At 31.4% G+C, this 27,230-nt stretch overlaps 1 protein-coding gene across 1 annotated transcript in view; it reads right to left on the bottom strand.

The window, feature by feature from the left end:
• Positions 1–4,526: 4,526 nt before the first annotated feature.
• Positions 4,527–27,230, bottom strand: part of LOC132752115 (AFG1-like ATPase) — a 36,918-nt gene continuing 14,214 nt past the window's right edge. Inside the window, exons 6-13 of the mRNA XM_060742395.1 lie at positions 25,226–25,325; positions 24,276–24,334; positions 23,907–23,989; positions 8,495–8,565; positions 7,734–7,834; positions 7,041–7,181; positions 6,594–6,710; positions 4,527–4,984 (exon numbers count right to left, since the gene is read on the bottom strand). Of these exons, the coding sequence (XP_060598378.1) occupies positions 4,850–4,984; positions 6,594–6,710; positions 7,041–7,181; positions 7,734–7,834; positions 8,495–8,565; positions 23,907–23,989; positions 24,276–24,334; positions 25,226–25,325 (807 nt within the window). The 3' untranslated portion in view covers positions 4,527–4,849. The remainder of the gene's footprint in view (positions 4,985–6,593; positions 6,711–7,040; positions 7,182–7,733; positions 7,835–8,494; positions 8,566–23,906; positions 23,990–24,275; positions 24,335–25,225; positions 25,326–27,230) is intronic.

Raw genomic sequence — 27,230 nt, 5'->3', positions numbered from 1 at the left:
ACGGACACTCGGACGGACAAGTGCAACGCTATATGCTCCCACTATGTGGGGGCATAAAAGCAACACATTAATACATTTAATCATTGACAACTGAAACAACGTTTTCTTTTTAAAACAACAAAATAAATTCAAATTAAACTAATAAAATAACTTTAAAAAAAAGACACCCTGATATATATATTACAACGATGATTTGTTCATATTCCATCTTATATATGTACATGTATATTCATTGGATAAAATAAAAGTTTAAAAAGTTTGTTCATAAGTAACAACATTTAACAAGTGGCAAAAACATCACTGCCATAATTCAGTACCTGAGGACAGAGATGTGTTGTTTCTATAAACCAACATTATATAAATAACACAAAGGTTTTTTCAGTAACTGTAAGAATATCATCCCGGGGAAAAAACTGTACCCTAGGCAACCACTGCATCAGCTGAAGGTAACAGTATTTTTTAAGAGGAAGATATTTTTGTTGTTACTTGCAAACCTATGTGTTATGAATTACATTGTATATTAAAACTAACAAATACTTCATTGAGACACTACTTCTTTAGGTTTTAATTTTTCAGATTTTAACTGTAAAGAAAAGTATTTACCTTTGTAACAGTGCATAATTCTTAGTCACATGATACACTTGAATTAAAGGTAAGAATAACTCTCATTGGTTTTTACAAAAAAATAGTGAGGGGTTGTAAAATAAAATAATTATTATGGTATTGTTTTGCATAATGCTGAACAATGTATGTTTCTGGTAAGTTTCACACTTTCCATTTGGAAAATATCCAATTATATTCAATTTTACCCATGAAATATGGTGCTATATCAGTCAAATATATTTCATATTTGTAAAAAAATTAATATGAAATATAAATATGGAAGTGGGCGGAGTCAAAACTCATATTTACTTTAAGGGACTTTTTTTCCGCCATTTTGTTTAAAAAGTCTCATAAAAAACAGCTTTTGTTGAATTTTGTTTTGAAAACTATCTAGAATGATAGAGAATGGTCTAACTTAAAAAATAAATCCAAACACCAATATCTTTTATTCAGTCAGTAACGCTGTACAGACATTTAAAGAGTTGTTTATGTGATGTCACAATGTAACGCCAAACAGTGCGTGCAAAAACAGGAAAACAAGACGCATCTATAAATAATAAATGTATTACTGCAGTTGCGTAGCAAGCAAGGGGATTTGTTACCATTTTTCTTTGATAATGAAATTAAATAAAAAAGGTTTTTTTTTTCATTTTTAGAGAAATATGATATATATTTTCACGAAACATGATAAAATGCCACATATTTTCACTCTCTATCCCTGCTCATGAAAATATGTGGCATTTTATCATGTTGCATGAAAATTTAATGTTGAACTAGAGGACGCTTTTGTAAAAAAGCGCATGTCTCCCCCACTGCTGAGAATAACTGTGAATGGAAACAGGAATGGAAATGGAGATAAGATAATGTAAATACCCGGTAGTCACTTCAATGAAGGCTGTCTATGGATGGTTTCTATTGTTAAGGTTGTATGAGAAGATGCTTCCTAAACTGTTTGTTTTTAACCAGGTATTCAATTTTGAAAATCCTGGTTATTCAATCAGCGTATGGCAGGCGGGCGTCAAACGAAATTGCACTTGATGGTCATATCATATATAGTTTCACAAATGAAACTAGACCTATCACTGAAGGTGATTAATACCCCCACCAACAACTTTGACTTTTTGAAAAAAAAGTAGTCCGAAGAAAAATTTGAACACAAACTATCAACTGTGTACAAAGAAATATTTCAATTAATTGTAATCGCAACTGGGGTCTCGAAATAAGCTTGCTATACACCAAGTTTGATTACAATATCTCATTCCTAACTCTAGTTATTGTCAGGAAACCATTTTTTCTATTTTTAGTAACACTGTAACAGTGACCTTGACCCTAGGGGGTCCAAATGCAATACCAACCCAGGTCTTCATATATTAAGCTTCCTAGTTATTGTCCGAAAACCATTTTTCGTAACGGTGACCTTGACCTTGACCCCAGGGGGCCCAAATGCAATACCAAGCAAAGTCTTCATATAGGCTTGCTATACGCCAAGTTTGATAACAATATCTCATTCCTAACTCTTGTTATTGTCCGGAAACCATTTTTCTATTTTTAGTAACACTGTAACGGTGACTTTGACCCTAGGGGGTCCAAATGCAATACCAATCCAGGTCTTCATATAAGCTTCCTTTACACCAAATTAGATTACAATATCTCATTCCTAACTCTAGTTATTGTCCGGAAACCATTTGTCTATTTTTCCTAACGGTGACCTTGACCTTGACCCCAGGGGGTCCAAATGCAATACCAACCCAGGTCTTCATATAAGCTTGCTATACACCATGTTTGATTACAGTATGTCATTCCTAAGTCAAGTTATTGTCCGGAAACCATTTTTCTATTTTTAGTAAACAGTGACCTTGACCTTGACCCCAGAGGGCCCAAATGCAATACCAACCCAGGTCTTCATATAAGCTTGCTATACGCCAAGTTTGATAACAATATCTCATTCCTAACTCTAGTTATTGTCCGGAAACCATTTTTCTATTTTTAGTAACGGTGACCTTGACCTTGACCCCAGGGGGTCCAAATGCAATACCAACCGGAGTTTCCATATAAGGTTGCTATATACCAAGTTTGATTACAATACCTCATTCCAAACTCCAGTTATCGTCCGGAAACCATGATGTGGACCGACCGACGGACCGACCAACCGACCGACCGACAAGCTGACTCCTATATACCCCCCTAAACTTCGTTTGTGGGGGTATAATTAAATGAAATTGTGTCTGCTCCATAATTCTTCAAACCTTTAAAGGATTTTGATGATACTTGAAACAAACGTTCATATTGTCAGATTTTTTTACACTATTAAAAGACAACTCAAATTACAATGTATGTAAAATCATGATAACTGTAGTGTGTTGGGATGACTCCACTCGTTTTCACAATGAAGCCTCTCTGGTAGATACTTGAAACAAAAATTCACCACATCCAGAGAAGTGTAGAGTACATGTTTCGTATGGCTGGTTCCAAGGTCAAGGTCTACTTGACACTTGAATGTCATATCATATATAGTTTCACAAACGAAATTAAAGGAAATTGTGTCTGCTCCATAACTCTTCAACCCTTTGAAGGATTTTGATGATACTTGAAAGTTGTAACGCAATACCAATAAATATGTACATAGTCTGAATGGTGCCATGCATGTATGTATACTATTAGTAATAGTTAACAAGAAATAGAAAGTGATATACTATATACTTTACATATTGCATGAAAACTCACTCGCTAGTAGGAATTTGTAGTTATCATCAGCAAACAAAACAATGCGTGTAATACACTTTGCTGTGACCATGTAGCATGAACGCGCAGCTGGGAAGAAATGACCGCATAAGGGTGGAAAGATCAAAAAAAAAGACAGAGTATATAAAACCAGACAACTGATATATCACTGATATATCATAATAGTTAAATGTCCTCACTGATAAGAATCTAGTTATCATCCGGAAATGAGAAAATGACCAATGGTTCACTGTGACCTTAACCTTTGACCTACTGACCCCATAAACAAGAGGGATCATCTGCTCAATAAGACCAATCATCCTATGAAGTTTGAGGGTTGTAGGGTCTAAAGGAACTCTAGTTATCATCCGAAAGGAGAAATTAACCAACGCGTCGCTGTGACCTTGACCTTTGACCTACTGACCATTAAAAACAATAGGGATCATTTGATTAATAAGACCAATCATCCTATGAAGTTTGAGGGTTGTAGGTCAAAAGGAACTCTAGTTATTCATCCGGAAATGAGAATTGACCAACGGTCACTGTGACCTTGACCTTTGACCTACTGACCCCAAAAACAATAGGGATCATCTGCTCTATAAGACCAATCATCCTATGAAGTTTTTGAGGGCTGTAGGTCAAAAGGAACTCTAGTTATCATCCGGAAAACGAGAAATTGACCAATGGTCACTGTGACCTTGACCTTTGAACTACTGACCCCAAAAACAATAGGGATCATCTGCTCAATAAGACCAATCATCCTATGAAGTTTGAGGTCTGTAGGTCTAAAGGAACTCTAGTTATCATCGGAAACGAGAAATTGACCAACGGTCAGTGTGACCTTGACCTTTGACCTACTGACCCCAAAAACAATAGGGATCATCAGCTCTATAAGACCAATCATCCTATGAAGTTTGAGGGCTGTAGGTCAAAAGGAACTCTAGTTATCATCCGGAAACGAGAAATTGACCAACGGTCACTGTGACCTTGACCTTTGAACTACTGACCCAAAAACAATAGGGATCATCTGCTCAATAAGACCATTCATCCTATGAAGTTTGAGAGCTGTAGGTCAAAAGGAACTCTAGTTATCGTCCGGAAACGAAGAATGGACGGACGGACTGACGGACGGACGGACTGACGGACGGACGGACAGGGCAAAAACAATATGTCTCCCCCCGAGGTGGGGGAGACATAATTAAGAGCAATTGTTCAGATGGTAAATTTTTTGAGAGGTGGGTCAAATTTCTATAACCAACCATTAATCAATTAAAATTAATGCCAAATTTTCTTTCATTCTGTAAATAAAGTTTGATGGTAAAAACAAATTTTATATATAAAAAACAATTTTGGGCCTAATCCAAAATCCTTCCAAAAATAATTCTATTAAAACTGATTGTAACACAAGCATAAGTTACAAGTTCTTGGTCAGTTTTTTTTATATCAAAACTATGTAGCTATCATTTGGTTAAAATAGTTCTAATATGGTCATCTAAAATAACATTTTCCTAATAATAAGCTATCATCAAGAGTCCAAGTACGGCTGTCTGCAATTCCAGTAATTTTCCGTCTGCATCTCAGTTAGTCGAGACACTGTCCTCTCAAACGCAAACAACTCCTCCTCTCCCGTAAATATGCTAGCTTCAGATGACTCCGAATCCTGTTGGTTTATAATTAAAATTTGTAATTTTCAAAATAAGGAAAATTATAATGCAAAAATTGAGTGAAAATTTAATTATGTAAAATCAATTATATTCGTTACTTTTGAAATATGTGTGTATTAATTTGAAAATTCTTGCTATTTTATACTACATAATAATAACTTCATAATTAAGAGGATACACATAATGTTTTGTTCCATCAATAATAATAAATTTGTATGTATTATGTTGTATCTGTTTATAAAAGGGAATCAAAATACAATGAAGCATTAATTTATACCATATATAGAAATACAGCAAGTTGGTCATTCTACACTTTATCAGTGATCATGTGTTGCCTGATGATAGCCAAATGAGAGGTGATTGATCAGTTTCTTCCCTATATGTCACCTATACTTTGTAGCATGTTGTAACTACTGTGTAGCAGGCAACACAAAAATCATGAACAGGCTAAATTTCCTTTCAATTTAAGAGCCAAAACTCTGCCAAAGATTATTTAACAGAAAAAACTCGTAAAATATGCACAAGTTCTTGAGGTACCCATTAATGCTGTAGCACTTCTTTCATATTGCATTTGTAGTAAAAGAGAAGTAGTCTTGATAGACTTTATAAATAACAAGAACTGTCAGAGAACAGTTACGCTCGACTATTCAAAAAGTTGTCACAAGGGTGTTTCATCGAGTATAATAATGCTTACGTATATGAATACAAAAATTGTCCAAAAAGGTATAAAGCTTGTTATTAAGATGTTTTATCGAGTAAATCACTGCATTATTATTATGAAAGCATAAAATTGTCCCAAAAAAGGCACAACCCCTTCAGTAGTTATTATGAAAAAAAGAAAAATCAGAGTTATGGGACTTGTGCCAATCATATACAATAATCACAGAGAACAAGTGTGTGGAGTTTCAATCCATTCCCTTCAGTAGTTATGGAGATACCAGCTTACACACAAAAACTTAACCAAGGATTTCTAAGTTTAAAAAGGGGCATTATTATGCAAAAAAGCAAACCAGAGTTATGGGACATGTGCCAGTCATTTAAGATAATCACAGAGAACAAGTGTGTGAAGTTTCAATCCATTCCCTTCAGTAATTATGGAGATACCAGCTTACACGAAAAAACTTACCCAAGAATTTCCAAGTCGGAAAAGGGGCATAATTATGCATAAAAGCAAATCAGAGTTATGGGACTTGTGCCAATAATGTTAGATAATCATAGAGAACACATGTGTGAAGTTTCAATCCATTCCCTTCAGTAGTTATGGAGCTACCAGCTTACAAGCAAAAACTTAACCACAGGGACGCCAACGCCGACAAATGGGTGACTGCATTAGCTTGATTATTCTGCGAATAGTCGAGCTAAAAATTGTAATGAGCCATATCTCTGACAAAAATCATAAAACTGGAAAATGAAGAAGCTGCACACAACTAAACTTGGAACTTATTATTCCTGTAAGGTTTGTATGAAATTAAACCAGTAGTTTTTGAGTTGTTTAGACAAGTTTTGTGACAGACAAATAGACCATACTTTGTGCTACACAAAAACCTCAATGGAATCCCTTTAACTATTTTTTAGAATTATTTCTTTTTTATTAAAATATCTTACCGCCTTTAATCCTAGATCATCCATCAACATTCTATTCCTGTCTTCCTCTCTCAATGTCTGCGTACCTTTAGTGAACAGGTCCTGTGGTAGTGATTCTGCTGAACATACAACTCTTACCTAAAATATTCACATCACCAATGTCAAAATGCTTACATCATAAACAGATTCACATTATAAACACATTCACAATATAAACATATTCACATCATAAACACATTCACATTATAAATACATTCACATTATAAACACATTCACATGATGCTACTGGTCTCAATGTTTTTAATACAATTATTATTTTTATATAATTATAATTACAGACTTCATCTAGGTAAATAAAGGAAGAAAACAAAATATCAAACTTGTTTTTCAGAAATCACTCCTTGTAATGTTTCAAATTTCCAATATATAGATTATGCAGAATACATTTGATTCACTTATAAAACTTACCTTGTTATCATAAAATGTATCTATCATCACTATAAACCGCTTGGCCTCTGATTTTTGTTTCAAGGTCATCTTGGGTATATTGCGTATAATCACAGAATCAAAGTTTTGACTAATTTCCAGATAATCTATAGCCCCTAGTGCCTGTGTATGAAATATAAATGAGCCGCGTCACAACAAAACCAACATAGTGCGTTGGCGACCAGCATGGAACCAGACCAGCCTGCGTATCCGGGCAGTCTGATCAGGATCCATGCTGTTCGCTTTCAGTTTCTCAACTTGAAATAGAGTTGGTAAGCGAACAGCATGGATCCTGATCAGACTACTCGGATGCGTAGGCTGGTCTGGATCCATGCTGGTCGCAAACACACTATGTTGGTTTTGTCAAGAAGCGGCTCAAACATAAATACCTTTGTTGTCAAAATACATAGTAAAACATTTTTTTTATTATAAATTATACTAAGAAGATATTATATTATCTAGCTGGGTTCAAGTCACAATGCATGTGGTCAATTTCTAGTTTGTGTTGCAAAGTTGAGGTGCCACTGTTATTGAATAGTATCTTAACTTCTGACAGTAAATGCAAAGGGCAGCTTGTAATTACTATTGAAATTTCAGCTGACTGTCTTAATAAAGAGGACTGCACAAGTGAAAAATGATTTATGCATCAATCTTAATCAAGAGGAATATACATACCTGACAGCACAAGTGACTAAAAGTTGTATCTAAAACTCTACCGCAAGTCTTAGGCAGGAGAAGATCCCTCCCTAATACATCTAATGTTTTTGAATGTACCACTGTAATAAAAATAAATATATCTTATTGGTAATACTTCACAATATATTTCATTTATGATATACAGTTATATCATACATACCAGTTAAGTCACACTCTTTGACAACTTTGTTGTTGTTTTCATTGAAATATTTTACCTGATTTACAATTCATACATAATTATGAGAAATTCTGGTAAAATAACTAATAATATCAACCTAGAAATCATTACAGACAACCTGGACTTTTTTTTCACAAGAAGTGATGCCCTTGAAACCTTCTACCTCCGTACTTACTATAACCATTTCTTGTTAAATTGTAATCATTATTCTGACTTATGAACAGCATACATGCCTACGAAATATAATATTCCATCAAATATTAACAAATGTAATATTATTCATAAAATAATTTAAATATTTAAATAATGATGTAAAATTAAATGAGCCAGTCACGACAAACCAACGTAATGCGTTTGCGACCAGCATGGATCCAGACCAGCCTGCGCATCTGCCCAGTCTGATCAGGATCCATGCTGTTCGCTATCAGTTTCTTTACTTGTTATAGGCAAACAGCATGGATCCTGATCAGACTGAGCGGATGCGCAGGCTGGTCTTGATCCATGCTGGTTGCAAACACATTATGTTGGTTTTGTCGTGACGCGGCTCAAATAATAATCATACTGTCATCCTCATCAGCTATAAGTTCCTCAAACACCTCGTCAACTAGCTCATCACATTTGCTATTACTTGTTCTGAAAAACAATTAAACAAAATGTTTAGTGAATATCAGGAGGTTGGATACTCCCCAAAGAGCATTAACCACAACAAAATAACATGAAAATTCCAGACTCGGTTTAAAAGAGTCTGTACATGAGGGAAAAAGAGTAACATCCCTCCACCACCTTGCACTGGCTAGAGCGGGACTCAATTTTCAACAATTAAAAGTGCCAGAACCAATGATGTCAAAGGACCAGAAAACACTGAAGTGAAGTAATTGGGGCAACTTTTACAGTTGCTTCACAGCACTTGACACCTGCTGTTGTGCTGTATATTTTAAATATCTGGAGAAAGAGTGATCCCTCAGAATCATTAATGACAACAAGGTTATGTTTCATAATCACAACAAAATTTCATAACCTTTTTAGCATCAAGACAGTATTTTGTTTTCCTTTTGCAATGACGGCTCAAGTCACATTATCACTGCAAAGGTCATTACTGGTAACTAACTTTCCAGCTCTACCTGTTAAAAATAATTCTGGTGCCTCTCCATGCATCATGGATAAATCTAACGAGCTGGATAGCTTCATCACATGAAATAACTAAAAACAAATTTGGTACAATTGGAACCTAAAGAAGCAATCATTTAACAAATGTATTTATTTCCTATGAAGTGACATTATATTAACTTATATCTTCAGCAATACAGCTCCAGACTTACTATACAATATGTTAATTAAAGACTATGATGATGTTGTTGGGTCGCAACCATTGGCAATACAGTATAGGTCATATGGCAGCTCTCCAGCTTTTCTGGTACAGGAAGACCTCAGGGGGTCATCCATGCATTATTTCTGGCACAAACATGCACCTATGTAGAACCACCAACATTCTGTAGACTTAAACTGGATAGCTTCCTCACATGGAAAAATCCAAGTCCCTGGCAGGGTTCGATCCCACAGCAGTGAGAGGTCAAGTTGTTTGAAATCAACAGCCTTAACCACTCGGCCATGGACACTCCTATGTGGACGTTTGTAAAAAAGACATCTTATATAGCTAAGTTTAACTTCTCCATTCACATGTCATGTTATTTGTATAGTACCTTAATTACTACAACAATTATGTGTCTCAAAACAGACCATTCATTTGTAATAAAAAAATTATGTCATTGCAATTCAAAATTGATTCCTAAGTAAATTAAATTCTCATAATTGGATAATCACATATTGACTTCAAATGACAGAAAATCCATAATTTAAGTGCAGATGTGTGTTATTGTGGATCAATTATAAAATTAATGTCAGCCATCTTTTCCTTTGATTTTAAAACCTTTCATTTCTCTGCCAGCTACATGTACAACTAAGACAGCCGTCTGGTAGATCATATCTTTATACTAGACCAACTGAATTTATATAACAGATTTGCCCAACTTGAATTTGGAACAGACTATGCAAATTTTAAGGAATTCAAGAATAAAATACATAAAACTGGGCTACCAACAAATTTAGAGTCTGATCAGTCTTTATACAAGTGCAGACTGGCCTGTCTCCATATAATACTGGGGTCAAAGGTTACTCACAGTTACTTCAGTGAGTACAGAGTTAAAGTTTAATAAAAACAGTATCTTAACTTTTTTTTTTGTTGTTTTCTTTTTAATTTCACATCTATGAGATGAACTATTGTGATCATCAAATCATAAGACAAAACTGAAATCCTTACTTTTAATATTTACTCATTTTCCATATTTTCTTAATAATAATAATAATAATAATAATAATAACAATAATAATAATAATAATAATAATAATGATAATAATAATAATGTATATGGTAAATTGAAATTCAATTAAATTCAAATTAACATAAAGGCTGCATTGTTGTCAATCTATGATCAAAGGGAATGTATAATCACTTTTACATTTACTTATTTTTCCATATTTTTTAATAGGGTATATTAACTAAGAAATTAATAAAGTGGAACAAACAATCAACACAGGATAAGTTTTGAGGTTTATGTAATGATGATAACCGACGAGGGTAAATAAAAATTCAGTAAATTTTAAACAATCAAGTAGGCTGCTTTGTTTTTCATTCTCAGACCCAATGGAATGTACTATGTAGACTAGAAATTTTGGAAATTTCCAACTCGACAAGACATAGTATATCTGGCCAATATGGTCAAAACATTCACTTTGATCAATAGACAAAGTGGGACAGTACAGAGTAATCAGGTGTCTCATAACTGGACATAAGTGTTAAATCTTAAGTTGTTGGTACATTTTTGCAAATTTTGATATCAAATATGCCTATATCTTGCTTTTAAAAGTCTATGTAATTACACAGGAACCATGTGCACACTTTTTTTTTATAACTCAGTTTATAATAAACTGTTTCCTTGAAACAACAGCTGTCAACAGTGTATTTGACTATTGTTAAGGTTTGCTCGTGAACAAGAGCTGTCTAAAAGATATCCAGCTTGACTATTTAAAGTACAAAATTTTACCCAACCAATTTTATTTGTTCCATACTATAATGGTCTATTGTACATAACATTGATGCCTCTGTTAGTGACATTATACTCAATTTTTAATGTCCATAATTATATGGCCCATTCTTGAAAGAGAGAAGAAATAGAAAACAATGTTACAGGGCAAAATATTATTCTGGTTTTATCTTTATAGCAATAATTTCATGCATGTCTCATTCGCTAAGAACATTTATTTCAAATAAGCTTTCAGTATTCTAAAATTCAAACAATTAATTTTTGCACCAGATTGATAGCTTTATGCATCTTAAAAGTACAACAAATTATGTTTTAAAATTGAACTAATTTAGTTTCATAGTAATATGTCAAATGGTATATGTCAAAACAATGGGTTAATACAATTTTTTTTAATAAATATCTAAGTCAAATAGGGGTATAATTTTGTCAAAACCTTTCTCTTGCCTGGAATTGGGAATTTGGTGGGGTAATAATTATTAATCATTTTCAAAGTTTTAAAGTGTTACTTTAAAGGGTAAAATAACACTCAAATGAGATACAAATAACTGTTTTGAAATTCTTAATTGAAATGGTGTCAGAATTTGTCATGTTGTATGATAATCCCGTGAACTCTCTATTGAGCTAAGAGGCTTAACTATTTAGGTTCTGTTGGGGGGGGGGGGTGCTGTTGAATTTTTTCTTAATATGGGAAAACAATTTATTTGCTTTTTGAGATTGTAAAACTACTGAAAAGTTGGACCAGTCAAATTAACAAAGAGCTGTCATGAAAATTACCAACACAGAATTTAGATAATTGTAGAATGAGAGGTTCAACACTTAAACAAATTCTTGTATTCTATTATAAAAGATATAAAATTTCTTCAAATATAAGTAAGGGGAAGAAGGAAGACAATACACAAGATAAACTATAAAACATTTTAATATATGAACTTTATAACTCTTATACATATAATACTTACATAGAACAAACTATTTATTTTATGTCATAACTTATAACAAAATCTAAAAGCACTTTTGTTGGGCCAATGCCCGATGATTTCCCTTGAAACAGTCATCTACTAGTTAAATACACATCAACATAATATTTATACATATGAAAAATTTTTTTTAAAATCTCTCAAAAAAACAATCAAAATCGCAATTAACACTTTCCTTACAGTTTTATAACTTAAAAACAAGCATTTTTCTTTTCAAAAAAACCATCATTTTTTTACCCCTGAAAAAAATAAAAAAGTTTTCCCAATACTTTAAAACAACCTTTTTTATCTCTTTTTTCCCGATCCAAAGGGCTACCAATTTATAAAATTTAAATTTTTGAATTTAAACACTTTTTTTAATAATAAAATGTAATTTCAGTCATACATACAATACACCATAATGAATACTTAATATAATCATGTCTTACACAAAGCAATATCATCAATGTTTTACACAGACCAATATCATCAATTATGAAAAAGTAATGAAATTTTATTGAGAAAAACAATTTAATTCCCTCATAAAATTTATATCCCTCAAGTTAATCAATTTCAATTTAATGTATTAATAATTCTAGTTTAATTCAGTCTCCAGTCCGTACACAGTTTCTATCTTGGTTGCACTAAGGTTTCAGAGAGATACAATGAAATCCCACATTATACTGCTGTCATATCATTTTTGTAACTCTTTTATACTGCTATTTCGAGTCTATTCTTTACACAACTTTGGTTAGGTCTAGGGGTTGACTGTTGCTATGAGACATCCAAAACTCTTGAACATGTTTCACTCTATGTCTAAACAGAGTAAGCAGGGATGCTTTGATCTGTGGGATACACTTCTTCTTCCAGCACTTCATATTAAAGTCAGGGAAATGTTTCTTAACACACCTACGTATGGCTGACATCTTGTTTTTCGACAACTTTTGAAGGTTTAAGCCATTCAACTGATCAAGTGTGAAGAGGCGGAACACGAGATCTCGGGCAAGGATAGAAGGCGTGGTCTTACGACAGTTCTTTACAACTTCAGCTCGGATATCTCCTACATTGTCCAAGGCATTGTCAAACATTTCGTTCACAAGATTTGATTTCTGCATTAATGCTAACAAATACGTGCTGGAGATCCACCCTGAGATCACATATGGTTTAATGTACTTCAGTTGGTCACAAATATCAAACATATTTTCATCCTTTTTCACCATCATATGTTCAATGTATCTATCAACTTCCTGTAGAAGAGCATCATCCATATTAACTACTTGCTCCACAGCTGTTAGAGACTCAGCATAGGCGTTCAGGTTAATGTTATCCAATGGTACTCGTTCTCTGTTCTTTTCAGGACTGAAGGAAATACGTCTAACGGCACAAGTTGGTTTTTGGTTTGACAATTCCTCTGGTGATTTGTACACATTAACAGCACATGAATTTATTTCTTTCTGGATATGCTCACCATTTTCTATGACTTTAGATCCAAGAGGAATTGCTGGCACTGGGGACAAGTTAGCAGCACAGTTATTTGGCACAGTGAAATGTTTATTTCTAACTAAGTGTACAGGTGTAACAGGTTTCCTTGGCATAAGTTTATATTGTGGAGGGGCTTTAGGGGTTGATGTCACAAGGTTCTGTCTGTGGAAGGGGTTATCACTAATACTACTCATTCCTTCTGAAGAAAATGATGGCCTGTATTGATTTACACCATGCGACTGGGCAGACTGTCCAATCCCATAGTGCCTCCATTGCACTGAAGAATTTTTGTCTAGAGTTGATACAGACATAGTGGAGCTTGAGTGTTGAAATGTCCGATTAACTGAACTGTGTCCACTCTGAAACATTTGCTTTGGTAGCCATGAAATGTTCACTTTTGGTTTGTCACTAGCAGGGATAAATTGGGGTCCAGTCTGTGGTAAGTTTGGGATATCCTTGACAAGTTTATTTGGTGTTGCCAGACCCTGAGACTTCAAGAGAAATGCCATTCCTGATACACTAGTAGTCTTGTTCATTGATGCATCATTGATAGTCATTAAGTTGTATTTTGGGTTTGGAGGGTTGGAGAGTTTTGGTACCTTACTGTTTGATGGTACATATGGTATGTACGTTTGGTTTTGCCTCTTTAGCACAGATACTCCATTTGATTGTGGAACTTGTTGGGTTGATTTGTTATTACCAGCAGTAATCAAGGCTAAATGGTTATGTTTGACATGTAGACCAGCTGCTGGCGGTGGGATATTTGAACTGACAGAAGGCGCACATTCTCTAGGTGAGCTCATCACATTGAAGTCTTGACTTGAAGTAACGTCATCATCTAGCGGTACTGGGTCTGGGATACATAGAGTAGTCCCTGTCTTGTTGTATCTGATATATGCCATTATGATACCTGTAATAGATAAAACTTGTGATAACAACATGTTACAATAATGGGAACATTTATATTGTATGACTAAAATAATAATATATGTTGACTCAATTTACTATCTTAATTTAATCAATTTGCAATTTAAAGTGCTTCCATTTAAGTTGTAATTAATGTATACCATAATGTTAAAATGCTGAAGTGAAAATCATAACTAAAAGCCAGTGTTGTCTTTGACTTCTTTTGGTTAAACAATCTTGGTAGCCAGTATTAGTCTCTTCAAATTGTGACCAAAAAATTATTTTTATCGATTACGCTGAATAAATAAGTGTATGTCAAAACTAAAAATTTTTTTATTTAAAGTCCAAACCATATTGATACATAGTCAACTTAACATCATTCCTTAGAAATAATCAAATTCAGCTCCTAGAGATGATGTTTTTATTCTTATATATCATTCAAACAATTTTAGAATTTGTTAAAATCTAGATGTAATGAACATGTTTCAAATTTTACTCAGTATGATACAGACAGCTACAAGATTTTCATAATATTGTAATTTTCTTAATTTAACAATATATATTTCCAAGTAATTTCCCTTTTCCTGGTCCTTATTCTTAATCAACATTTATAATGACAAGAAAATGATCTAAATAAGAAAAACAAAAATTTTGGGCTTTTGAATGCGGATAACAATCTAATATCAGGGTAATTCTAATTCACAGACAAATTAACATAAATTATAAGGGATTTTTCAAGGGAATTGGTCAACAATTGCCATTAGTATTTCAAATACTTTGATAAAAGCAATAGAAATGTATTATTTGGATATCTTATTCCAATACTATAGTGCTTTAAAATGTTGAAAAAGTTCTAAGAGATTATGTATGAACATTTACTGCAGTGTATGATGACTTAATAATATTTTGTTCTATAAAATATTTTATTATCTGCTATATAAATATAATAACAATTATGATATATCAGATCATGTTTGTCACACTTGCCCACGTATGATTTATTTGTGGATTGCTCTAAGCACTATTTAAGTATTTATTGCAGTGTTTCAAAAGCAATCAATAAATAAACATGTTTTTTCCTAAAATATTTCATTTGAAAATGGCCTTGATTTTGACCTTCAAAATGGTCATAAAACAATAGTTATTAGTTCAATAATAATCAATATCAAAGAAATATTCAGAGGATTATACAACATGTAGCTACCATCCTAAATTTCTACCTACATTGTTGTAATGGAACAAAACAGTACAATGTATTAAATAACGATGATAATAATTTTCTATGTGTGATGCGAACTGAGAAATAACAGATTTCTATGTGTTATCAACATTGAAATTACCATTCCTTTTTAAACATCAGGAAGGATGGTCAATATGTTGTTTATGTTCAAATGATTATTAAGTGTAAAATAAAGTCAGGTTTTTGCCCCCTTAAAAGTCTTATTCAATGCTAGTTGGTAGTAGACAAAAACCAAAGAATGCAAAAACAATGAATTTGAAAACTCCACTCTTCACAATTTAGTATCACAAAAGCTGCTTTTTATTAATGTGGAAAATACATTTAATTTACATCGTCGGGTAAATGATGTTTGTAAATAATTCAACTTCTTTAGGCGAATAAAGTACTTATTAAATAAGGAATCTTGCATGCTATTTAATAATGCATACCTTATTCCTATGTTTAAATATTTGTGTAATAAATAGGTAAAAGAAATTAAATTTATATATACTGTATATAAATTTTATAAACTAGAATTTTATTCTATGCTTTAAAATGAGAAAACAATCTGAAAATTTATACACAAGATTAAAATATTGCCTTTCAAGATGTATTTTTCACACTGGTGTCCATATCTAATAATCAAAAGTATATAATCTAAGATTAAAATCTCACAGAAATTAATTTGTGTCATGATTATTTGTAATTCCATACCGCTGACAATTACATGTTGAAGGGAATATTTAAAAATAGTTTCAAGAAATATTTATTCAATCAACTTTAGTTTGGTCCGTTGTGTATAATATGTTCAAGATAAGATCATTATATTCTTAACTTTATTTTTCTTATTAATTTGAATTCTTACTATAAAATGCCCTTAGTTTTAACTTTGTTAATTACAGATTGAAATGATGCACTGAAAGAAAGTAATTGTGTGTAATGATAGTTCTTGACGGAATGAATTGTATGAATGTTAAGTATATGTTTTGGTTTGTTTATTTTTAGGCCTTTTCCCAACAGTATTTCAGTCATATAGGCGGGTAGTTTCCTAACCATCATTCCTGGAGGGTTACACCAGTGCTTCAGTATATGTATTAAGATATACATGTATATTAAGACTGTGTTAACCATTGTCTTTTTTGCATGTATTATTTTCAGATTCTTAGATTGAAATGGTTTCATTAAAAGGCTGCAATGTAAATAAATCTGTATATGTCTAAATGTGTAACCTTCTGTAATAACCTTTTTATTATTATTCCTATTATTAGTTGTATCACATACAGTCAGGCACATGTTTCACACACATTGAAATAACCATTCCACATTCCTACTTTAACAAAAAGGATTGTCAATTTATGTTTATGTTTAAACTAATTATAACATAACCATTTTGTATGACATATCAAAATGTTGAAATACTATTACATTGCTATAATTTGCAAAATGTAATCAATTGTGGTCATTTTTTGGCACTACCTGGGATTTCTCAGCTTGCAGCATACATAGAAAATTTATTACCAGCAGATTCAATTACTACAACAGATCTTGATAATTTCATGCACAGCATTGTCTGATCCACATTGTTTACTACTTTTTGAACTGGAGAAAATTCAGTCTATTTTTAATCAAATTCTGTAGAACGGAATGATGTGATAGCTAAACTGTGCCCTGGTAAATTCAATGTGCCTTGTGAAATTTACCAACACCACCTCAGTAGCACATATAGCTTTAAAAGTTATAAGATGACAGGCCATGGCAATAAAAAGTTCCTTGTAAAATGTTAAAAATATCTTAGTAAAATATCCTGGTCAACTGTTTAATAAACCGGTATTATAAAAGACTGAATATCTTAGTTAAAGGTTGAATATCTTAGCTAAAGGTTGAATAACCTAGTAAAAGGTTAAGTAACCTAGTAAAAGCTTGAATAGCCTAGTAAAAGGTTATATAGCCTAGTAACGGTTGAATAGCCTAGTAAAAAGTTGAATAGCCTAGTAAAAGGTTAGTAAAAGGTTGAATAGCCAAGTTAAAGGTTGAAAAGCCTTGTAAAAGTAATCCAAATTTCAAGTTCATAACTTTTAAAAAAAATTTGAATAATGGGCTCAATTTAATTTTTTGCACAACAACAGCAACAAATATGCAGCAAATTGCAAAAAAAACATTTTGGCTTTTTGCTTCAAAACAGATTAGCAAAATATGTGTAAATTTGTAAAATCAGTAATCATTATATATAAATCTATCTGAATACTTTTTTTGCTAACATGTCCTTTATGTTTAGGACTGATAAATCAACATTCAAGTATGATATACTGTTTGTGGTTTGGTCCAAAGAATTTGATAACAAAAATGTACAATACGATATATGTAAAATCATTATCATAATCTAAGTATTACTTAGAACACGTAAAAACACAATCTAAAAGTGTATCAAAGTAACTCCACAAGGTCCAAAAGCCAAAAGCCTTAAATTTTAAATATATCTTACAACAAGAGCTGTCGGTAGGACAGCATGCTCGACTATTCTAAGTGTTTGATATCAAAAGAGTCTTGATAATGTCACATTTTCTAAATTAACAAAAGGGCCAAATTTTTCTTCATGTTACGGCTATAGGTCTTCGGGAGAGTCCTATTATGTTCTCAAAGAAGTGCATAAAATTTCAACTTGTTTCAAAGCGAGTAGGAAAATATCTGAGGTGGAATGCAACTTGAACGTAAATTCTTAGTCAGTAAATAGCATTATTATACTCACCCTTGTGACAATTTTTGAATAGTCAAGCCAATACTGACTATCCAAAAATTGTCATAAGGGTGTTTTATTGAGTATAATAATGATAATTACCTATGAATACATAAAATTGACTGAAAAAGGTACAAAGGCTTGTTATTAAGATGTTTTATCAAGTAAATCACTGCTTTATTATTATGAATGCATAAAAATGTCCCAAAAAGGCACAAACTCTTCAGTAGTTATGGACATAACAGCTTACAAGCAAAACTTTACTAGGAATTTATAAGTTGAAAAAGGGGAGAAAAATCAGCCTAAATGCAAGATAGAATTATGAATCTTGGTCAGTGACCTACAATTATGATTCTAAATGCATATGTGAAGTTTTAAATAAATATCTTTAATAGTTATTGAGATATGTAAAACTTGCATGTAAACATTAACCAAGAGACTAAGTAGAAAAGGGGAGATGAATCAGCCTTAATGTGAGTAGTTATGGAACTTGGTCAGTGACATACAACAATTATGACTCTCCAATTATGACCCTAAGTACATGTGTAAAGTTTCAAGTAAATATCTTTGAAGAATTTAACCAAAATTTGTAAGTTTCAAAACAAATAATTCTGCAAATATTGCAGGCAGAGTTGCAATAATTGAGATATTTGACTTTACAAAAAACTTTAACCAAAATTTCTAAGTTAAAAAGGGGCATAATTCTGTCAATATTGTAGACAGAGTTATCCAACTTGTCAATCTGATGTACATTGTTACTATAAGTAAGTATTGTAAGTTTCAATTGAATATCTCAAGCAATAATTGAGATATTTGAATTTACAAAAAACTTTAACCAACGCAGACGCCGTCGCGGACGCCGACGCGACTACAATAGCTCTCATATTCTTCGAATAGTCGAGCTGAAAATGTACATGATAAGCTGTGGGCACTAAAACAGATCATGGGGGCACTAAAACAGACTGTCACTCATAAGCAAAAGATGACTCAGAAATATACTCAGAAATAAATTGATCGTATATTTATGCTATTCTTTGCAGGATTTGAGTCTAAAGCATTACAAGCTTTTCAATTTCTGGTAATTTTTCACACAATTAAAATAATTATTCTCGAAAAGCGTACTGAGCAAAATTAATGATCTTAAATTTTGCACACATATGATCTGTAGACTATACCTACATTGTACATCAAATGAATAACTTATTTTAAACTCAAAAAATTTATTTCTAGTCCCATCAATGATCATGTCAAAAAAAACTCGGTGGAGTCCCTGTTTCTAGTAATTTTTGTTTAAAAATCTTAATCATAACTTTTTCTTTGTTTTATGTTTTGTAATAAAGCATATATAACATGTATGTCATTTGACATTTTGATTTTCCATGATATTCTGAGGCATACAGAGAGATGAATGATCTAAGCACAATTTTAGATCAACTTTTTTCACAAGAAAAATAATTATTTTTGAAAACAGACAGAAATGGTCTAATATTTTAACTGGTCCAGAACTGGTTCTCAAACTTATTCCCAGTTCCCACTTGTCCCTCCATCCCTTTATTACCAGTAAATAATGTTAATCTTATAATATTGTTGAATTATTATTTAAATAAAGCAATAAAATAAAAATACATTTAAGGTCACATTTTTTTTTCTTTTCAGCAATTTGAGAATCATGAAAATTTGCGTCATCATCTTGCAAAATGTTCATTTTCATTTTTTAAAGCTGTCAATTATGTCAAATTAAACCAAATATACACTTGTTCCTTTTGTATAACAAAAACATTATTTTTCCAATTAATCATAATAGATACTTCCCATGTGACCTGTGTTGTGTGTTCTGGTAATTACTTTATCAATCAAAATTGATCTTCTCCAAACTTTTTTTTTCCATGATTGTTGATATTATGTATATATGTTTATGTCATACACTGTTCGCTATTATGCATGATTTATGTCCTCATGGGCTTTAAAGCCTATTGGAATAAAATAAAATGTCTACCTGTCTACCTGTGATCAAGGTCTCCATTTTTTACTAAATAAATACTTTGAATTAACGTTTACATAGTTACATGAGACTGTCATGCTCATCAGTAATTCATTGAATTTTCACTTTTTCACAATTTTCAGATTGAATGTGAATATGTCTAGTATGAAAATGACTGATCTTAATATGTACATTGAATAATTTGGCTATTAAATAATATGAGAAACTATATAGTCCACTGAAAACCCTGGCAAAGATCTAATCAATAAAAAATTAACATGTTTGTCACTTTGTGTTATGGTATCTTATCTATCAGAATTATGCTGAATCACAAATGTGGTAAATCACACTGTTAAAATGATTGAGGTATGTGATAATGAAAAAACATCTCTCACTACTTTGAGCAAAAATAGTAATAGCATTATAATTCACAAAGAAAATCTATCTTAACACTGTTTTCTGGTATTTTTGTTTATTCCAGATGTTACCTCTGATGAATTCACCTCAATGGTGTGTAATAGCACTAGTGTGTTTTGGCTTTTTTTATTTAAAATGATATAAAACAATTTGATGTTTAAATATTTTTATGCATTTTAATTTCAATTTTTTCACAAATAAATGTTAAAACACCACAAGTTTACTCAGAAAATGTCTCTGTTTATTATTGCAGGTGCTACTATTTTATATATTGATTGTCTTTATTATCAATTAGATTTTTGTATATTTTGAGATTAAAATAAATGGTCATTGAACAGTTATTAATTTTTATTACATAATAAATAGTAATAGAAAAATAGGAATATTACGTAGTAAGACTGAATACTGCATAAGGTGTAATCCTCCTGAGCTGAATCAGTAATGCACTAGAAAACGGTGTTTAGCTAGGTTTTCGAAAAGGTCAATTTTTACATGGCTTAGACAAATCTCATCTGATTACATTCTTCAATTTTTATTATTTCAACTCAACTAAGGAATGATTTTAGCAATTCTACATAAAAGCCGCGACAAAACCAACATAGTGGTTTTGTGACCAGCATCTGCGCAGTCTGATCAGGAACCATGCTGTTAGCTTACAAACCCTATAACAACTGATAGCGAAAAGCATAGATCCTGATCAGACTGCATAGATGCACAGGCTGGTCTGGATCCATGCTGGTCGCAAAGCCATATGTTGGTTTTGTCATGGCACAGATCATATTATTAAATAATCTTGAGACATGCTTCTAAGATTTAAGATGTACAATGCCAATATTGAAACACTTCTTCAGAATGATCAAAACTGGGAAATCTTTGAATATGTCTAATTTTCATAAGACACTACACAAACTAATTTTGGGAAGCAGTAATCCCTAGTATAACAAGTCATGTTAATTTGGTATTGTGTTTAAAATACTGCTAGTTTTTTAAAGACACTTTGCATTCATTTTTCATTTACCTAAAGTGTGCTGAGTTTAAAACATATCTTCTCTAGGTGTACTTAGAATGTATGTTACAAAACACCCATAAACACTTTTCATATAACCAACGTAAATAACTGAAGTATATTGAATGAAAAAATATGAGTTGTTTCCCTTATCTTTGAGTTAAATTTGTATCTCTTACGCTAAAACAATACAATTAAGCCATTTTTAAACTGCTAGTTTGTTGTCATTAAATGTCCGATTTTAAAAATTATTACATCAATGGAAAGCTTTGTATCTTAGCTTTGTCAGGTATATAATTTTACATATCTTTTGACACCAAAGTATTTAAATTAACTGTTTAACCTACCATATGTCAACCCATTTTACATATGATTTATACAGTGAGATACGCAACCAGTTATCTTTTCTCGAAGAATAGCCTGTTGTCTGCTAGACGGGGAATGTGTTTATCAGTGTATTAAAGAGACTGAATCTAAATAACCAGCACTTTCATCTATCAATTTTGAGTATAACTTGTTTTTAACAGTGATTCAAGGTTTCTTTTTTTCTATTGCTTAAAAATATTATAAATGAAACCTATGGTCTAGCATATCCTTTTTCTTTTCTTTTTTATAATCTTATCTAGCAATGCTTCTTTGCAAGATTTATCTATTCAATAGCTTGTTTGAAGTCAACTGACATTTCAAAAACTTAGCTAAACACTGTTTCTCTGGAATGTTTTGGATTAAGCTCTGGGGAATTACACCTTATAAAAAACGAAATAGGCAATATACTAATTTTTTTTTTAATTTTTAACCATTTAAGGTGGAAAAAATAATTATGTTAGTTCCTTTACTATCTATCTCAAATTTAAAAAAAATTAAATTGTTTATAATGAAAATCTATAAATATAAAACAGTTGTAGTCACAATATAATTTTTTTATTTGTGTGAACATTAACTGGTGTATTTAACAGGTATAAATCTATATCTTATGAAATGTTTTAAAAAAATTAATTTTACTCAATTTTAATTATATTGGTTCCATTAATATATAGTTGATTACAGAAAAAGTTGTAACATAGAACATGTAGCAATGATTTTGTGCGTGTGTCATTTGCCTTTAAGGCAATAAATGACCATTCTTATTTTATACAAGCATTTTTGAAGTATACTCTTTGGAAGATTCAAACAATCATTTTTGCATCAGACATATCTTTGTTCAATTCAAATAATTTTTTTTTCATGGAATTTAATTTGTTCAATGATATAATCATTTTCTTAAAAAAATCTACTATTTTTATTTCATTTTTATCCAAAAAAAAAAAGAAGCCAAAAAAAACCCCTCCATATTGCTCTTTTTTTTTCAAAATCTTAACATGAAACATTTCTTTGAAGGATATATAGCTGACATCTAAACCTACTTTTATAACCAAAATACAAAACAGTGCAACTACACAATTACTGTAAAATTAACAGATTTACATTAAGAAATAATTCATTTAAACTAAAATTTACTTACCAGTTTTGTAAGACTTCTTTTTGAATTCTTGCTGCAAAACTTTTTCACTGTTTAATATTTTTTACAGTTTTAAAATTCCCCGTTAAATGAAGATATTATAAGCCTCCTGTTAATGTGTAACAGCCAATCAAAACATTTCTCTGACCTGATATTATCCAATCAGAGAAAATGCATAAATTATGCAAATTAATAGGGGGCCAAAGAAGAACTTCAAAGGTGTGAAAAAATGACATAATACACAGTTGTCTCCTTTGATGACAAAGATTGGCAGATTAGTAGACAGGATGGGGGTCTCAGTAAAGACATGACATCATATAAACAGGAAGACAATGGTGTTACATGAAAGGGTGCCTACTATCATAAAATTTTTGTTTAAAGGAAATTGGAGATGCCAATTTACAAGTTGTAAACACAAGATACTTTTTTTACAGTTAATATTTAAAATTAAGTTCAAAAAAAAAAAAAAAATCAATTAATTTAAAGAAGAACTCTGTCATTATATAAAAAAATAACATGCTTTAGGACATAATATTATAGCATAAAATAAATTTAAAAATAAATATAAACATGACTACAATTTTTCAAAATTATCCAAGAATTGCCCTCTTTTTATATACATATGAAACACTAAAATATCAAATAAAATAACATTAAGAAGCTGCTTTACTCACAAATAATAGAGTTTTCCCTCTGCCGGAAGAGCAGTCATTCTATAATCTATCCCTGAATCTAGACATAGTACCTCACAATTTTTCTGTTTGAAGAAACAAGTATAAAAACAAACTTTTATTCATTACTGCAGTATTACTCAAAGATGTTAACAGACTGAGAAAAAAATCAAAAATTATCAAAACTAGCTGATGAAACTATTAAACAATTTCATTTAGCTATTTGAACACTTGGCCTACTGAGTTAATAACTTTTAAAGTGGAAATAGACATAAATTTTTATTTTATGGTTTCTAGAAGTTTTGTAATATTAAATTTTGTTATTTATTTATTTATCTTTTTTTATGAAATAATTTGTAGAAACAATCAAACCTTTAAAATCCCTATAAATGGCACAAAATTTGCTCTCTGTAAACCATTTTTATACAAATCTGAAAAAAAGAAAAGAAAAACGAAACTGTAGAAAACAAAGGCAAAATCTATAAAATCTACAGCTTTTTTGTCATACTAAGCTTTTCTGTGCTTTTCTTACATATGGATGTAAAATATATGCATATTGCCAACCTTTCTTTACTTTACAATACAATTTAAACAATAATTTTACAATTGTATTATAATTTAACATTGTTTTTTTTTTAAATAAAAAGATTAATTAAATAACATTTAAAGTATTCTTTCACAATTTAAATTCATGTATATTATAAACAATAAAGGATATTGTGCAGAATGGAACTGTCTTGTGATGTAACAGCAAATTAATTTATTATTATGTTTAATTTTCATGGCGAAACATTAAGGATACAGACAAAAGCCCCCTGGACAAAAGCCCCCAATCTTAAAATGATAAGGTGGACAAAAGCTCATCCCCCTATGAAATTTACAAATAGGACAAAAGCCCTCCTCCCATCAAAACTACAGGAAAGACAAAAGAATAATAGTTGTTGAAATATGAATTTTTTTCAAAATGGCTTATATAAAGTTTTTTTTTGATATATATGATCAGTACATGTGCTGGGCTTGAGGGGGGGGGGGGGGGGGCTTTTGTCCTACCTGTATTTTTGATGGAGGGCTTTTGTCCTATGTGTTCATGGGGGTGGGGGGCTTTTGTCCACCTTGCCATTTTTAAATAGGGGGTGGGGCTTTTGTCCTACACTCGAAACATTAATATAGAGAAATAATATAAAGAAATGTCTGCAAGGGTAAATGTCTTTCATTGCAAACTAAGGAGGCAAATGTCCAAGAATCAGTTAGAAATGATATTTTCATTCATCTACAGTAAAGCACATTTCATAATCCTGTAATTTACTTATTTTTTAACATACCATCGGGTGCTCTATTTGAGGTTGCTACAACAACAACACCATTGTTCAACAGCTCTGTAAACAGCCTCTTCAGTATCATTGCATCTGCTATATCTGTAACCTATGGCAACAAAAATTATAATAATTATACAGTTTGCTACTGTTCTGATATATTTTAGATTTTACAAGTACCAACAATTAGTGTAAGAATTCAAATTTTCCAAATGACTTTTGAATTATCACATTCTAATCTCATTACAGAAAAAAGCAGAATAAGTAAGCAAATAAGCAAGAGCCTCAGAACAATGATGAAAGTCCATCATGACCTACCACTATACTGCTTTGGTCATAAGCTATTGTTTTAGTTTGGCTGATATAGGAATTCTTCATGAATTATTAAGGATCATCTAGTTAGAACAAGCATCCATTTGAAAGCTGGCTGGATAAGTTTTTCACATGTAACAGTTTCGACATACTTGGGGGAGGGGATTCCAACCCATAGCAGTGGATGGCTAAAGGATTTAAAAACAAGAGCTGTAAGAAAGATATTTTGCTAGACTATACTCAGTGCTTGATAGTTAAACTAGCACTTTGATAATGTAGGAATGAACAAAATAGAAGATTTCATTAAAAAGTATCTGACATATTTATGAGTCTTGGTTACTGACCAAAGAATTTTTTAATTCTTTGGCATGAACTACATTTGAATTAATGGTTTTTCATTTGAATGATTTCTTAATTTTTTTATTTTCACATATGTACATATTTATTTAATAGGAATATTCTTTATTACTGCCAGATATCCTTGTTTAAAAATGCATAATTATTATTATAATTAATTAATGAAATATTTTTTAATTGTTCTTTCTTATATTACACACATGTTTTATTGATGTAATTTGATATGAATTTGATATAAATAGAAAATGTAAAAAAATAAAATAATGAGTTATATTATATTAAGATATATGTATATTATATGTATTTTTATCCATCAAATCTTGCCCAATAATTAAATGTGGTGGTGTTTTGTCCACTCAAAATTTATGTGTGGTTTTGTCCACTCTATAAAATTTTGAGGTGTGGGGTTTTGACTGGTGGGGTTTTGTCCGTCTACCGGAATGTAGGACAAAACCACACCAGTCATAACCCCACACCTCAAAATTTTATAGAGTGGACAAAACCCCACACCTAAATTTTACCGAGTGGTCAAAACCCCACACATCCAGTTTTATAGAGTGGACAAAACCCCATCACCTTAAATTTTTTGGAGTGACATTAATAACAAGAGCTGTCACAGGAGACAGCGAAGCTCGACTAATAAAATACTGGACGCAGTAAGGAGCACAAAACTATGAAAGAAAAATCAATTATGTATAATTATGTATTAAGTTACATGTATAGTAAAAAAATAATATTTGTTAACATAAATTCCATGATCAAGGGGTATAATTCTAGAAATAGTCATGCTAGAGTTATGGACCTTGTCACACAACATTTGTGTAATGATAAGAAATATATATTTGAAGTTTGAAGTAGATACCTTAAAAAGAAAAGAAGTTATTATAATTCTTAAAGAAAATCCTAAGTTCAAAGAGAGATAAATCAGTAAATATTGCATCAAGAGTTATGAACAATGTCACATAAAATGTAATTGTTGATAAGGAATAAGTATTTGAAATTTTAGGTAGATACCTTTAAAAATAAAAAAGTTATAATAAAAAATAACATTTTTCTAGTAAAAGATTCTAAGTTTATGGGGAGATAATTCTTGCAATATTGGTGCTAGAGTTATGAACCTTGTCACATAAGATGTGGATGATGATAATGTAAACATATTTGAAGTATGAAGTTGATCCCTTGAGAAATAAATAAATAACAGTTAAAAAAAATATTTTTTATGGAAAATTCTAAGTTCAAAGGGAGATAAATCTGAAAATATTGGTGCTAGAGTTATGAACCTTGTCAAATAAGATGGGGATGATGATAATGTAAATATATTTGAAGTATGAGGTTGATCCCTTAC

This window comes from Ruditapes philippinarum, unplaced genomic scaffold (assembly GCF_026571515.1).
Source record: "Ruditapes philippinarum isolate M1 unplaced genomic scaffold, ASM2657151v2 ctg3318_1_1_1_1, whole genome shotgun sequence".
Lineage (NCBI taxonomy): Eukaryota > Metazoa > Mollusca > Bivalvia > Venerida > Veneridae > Ruditapes > Ruditapes philippinarum.
This window is presented reverse-complemented; position numbering and strand designations above follow the sequence as displayed.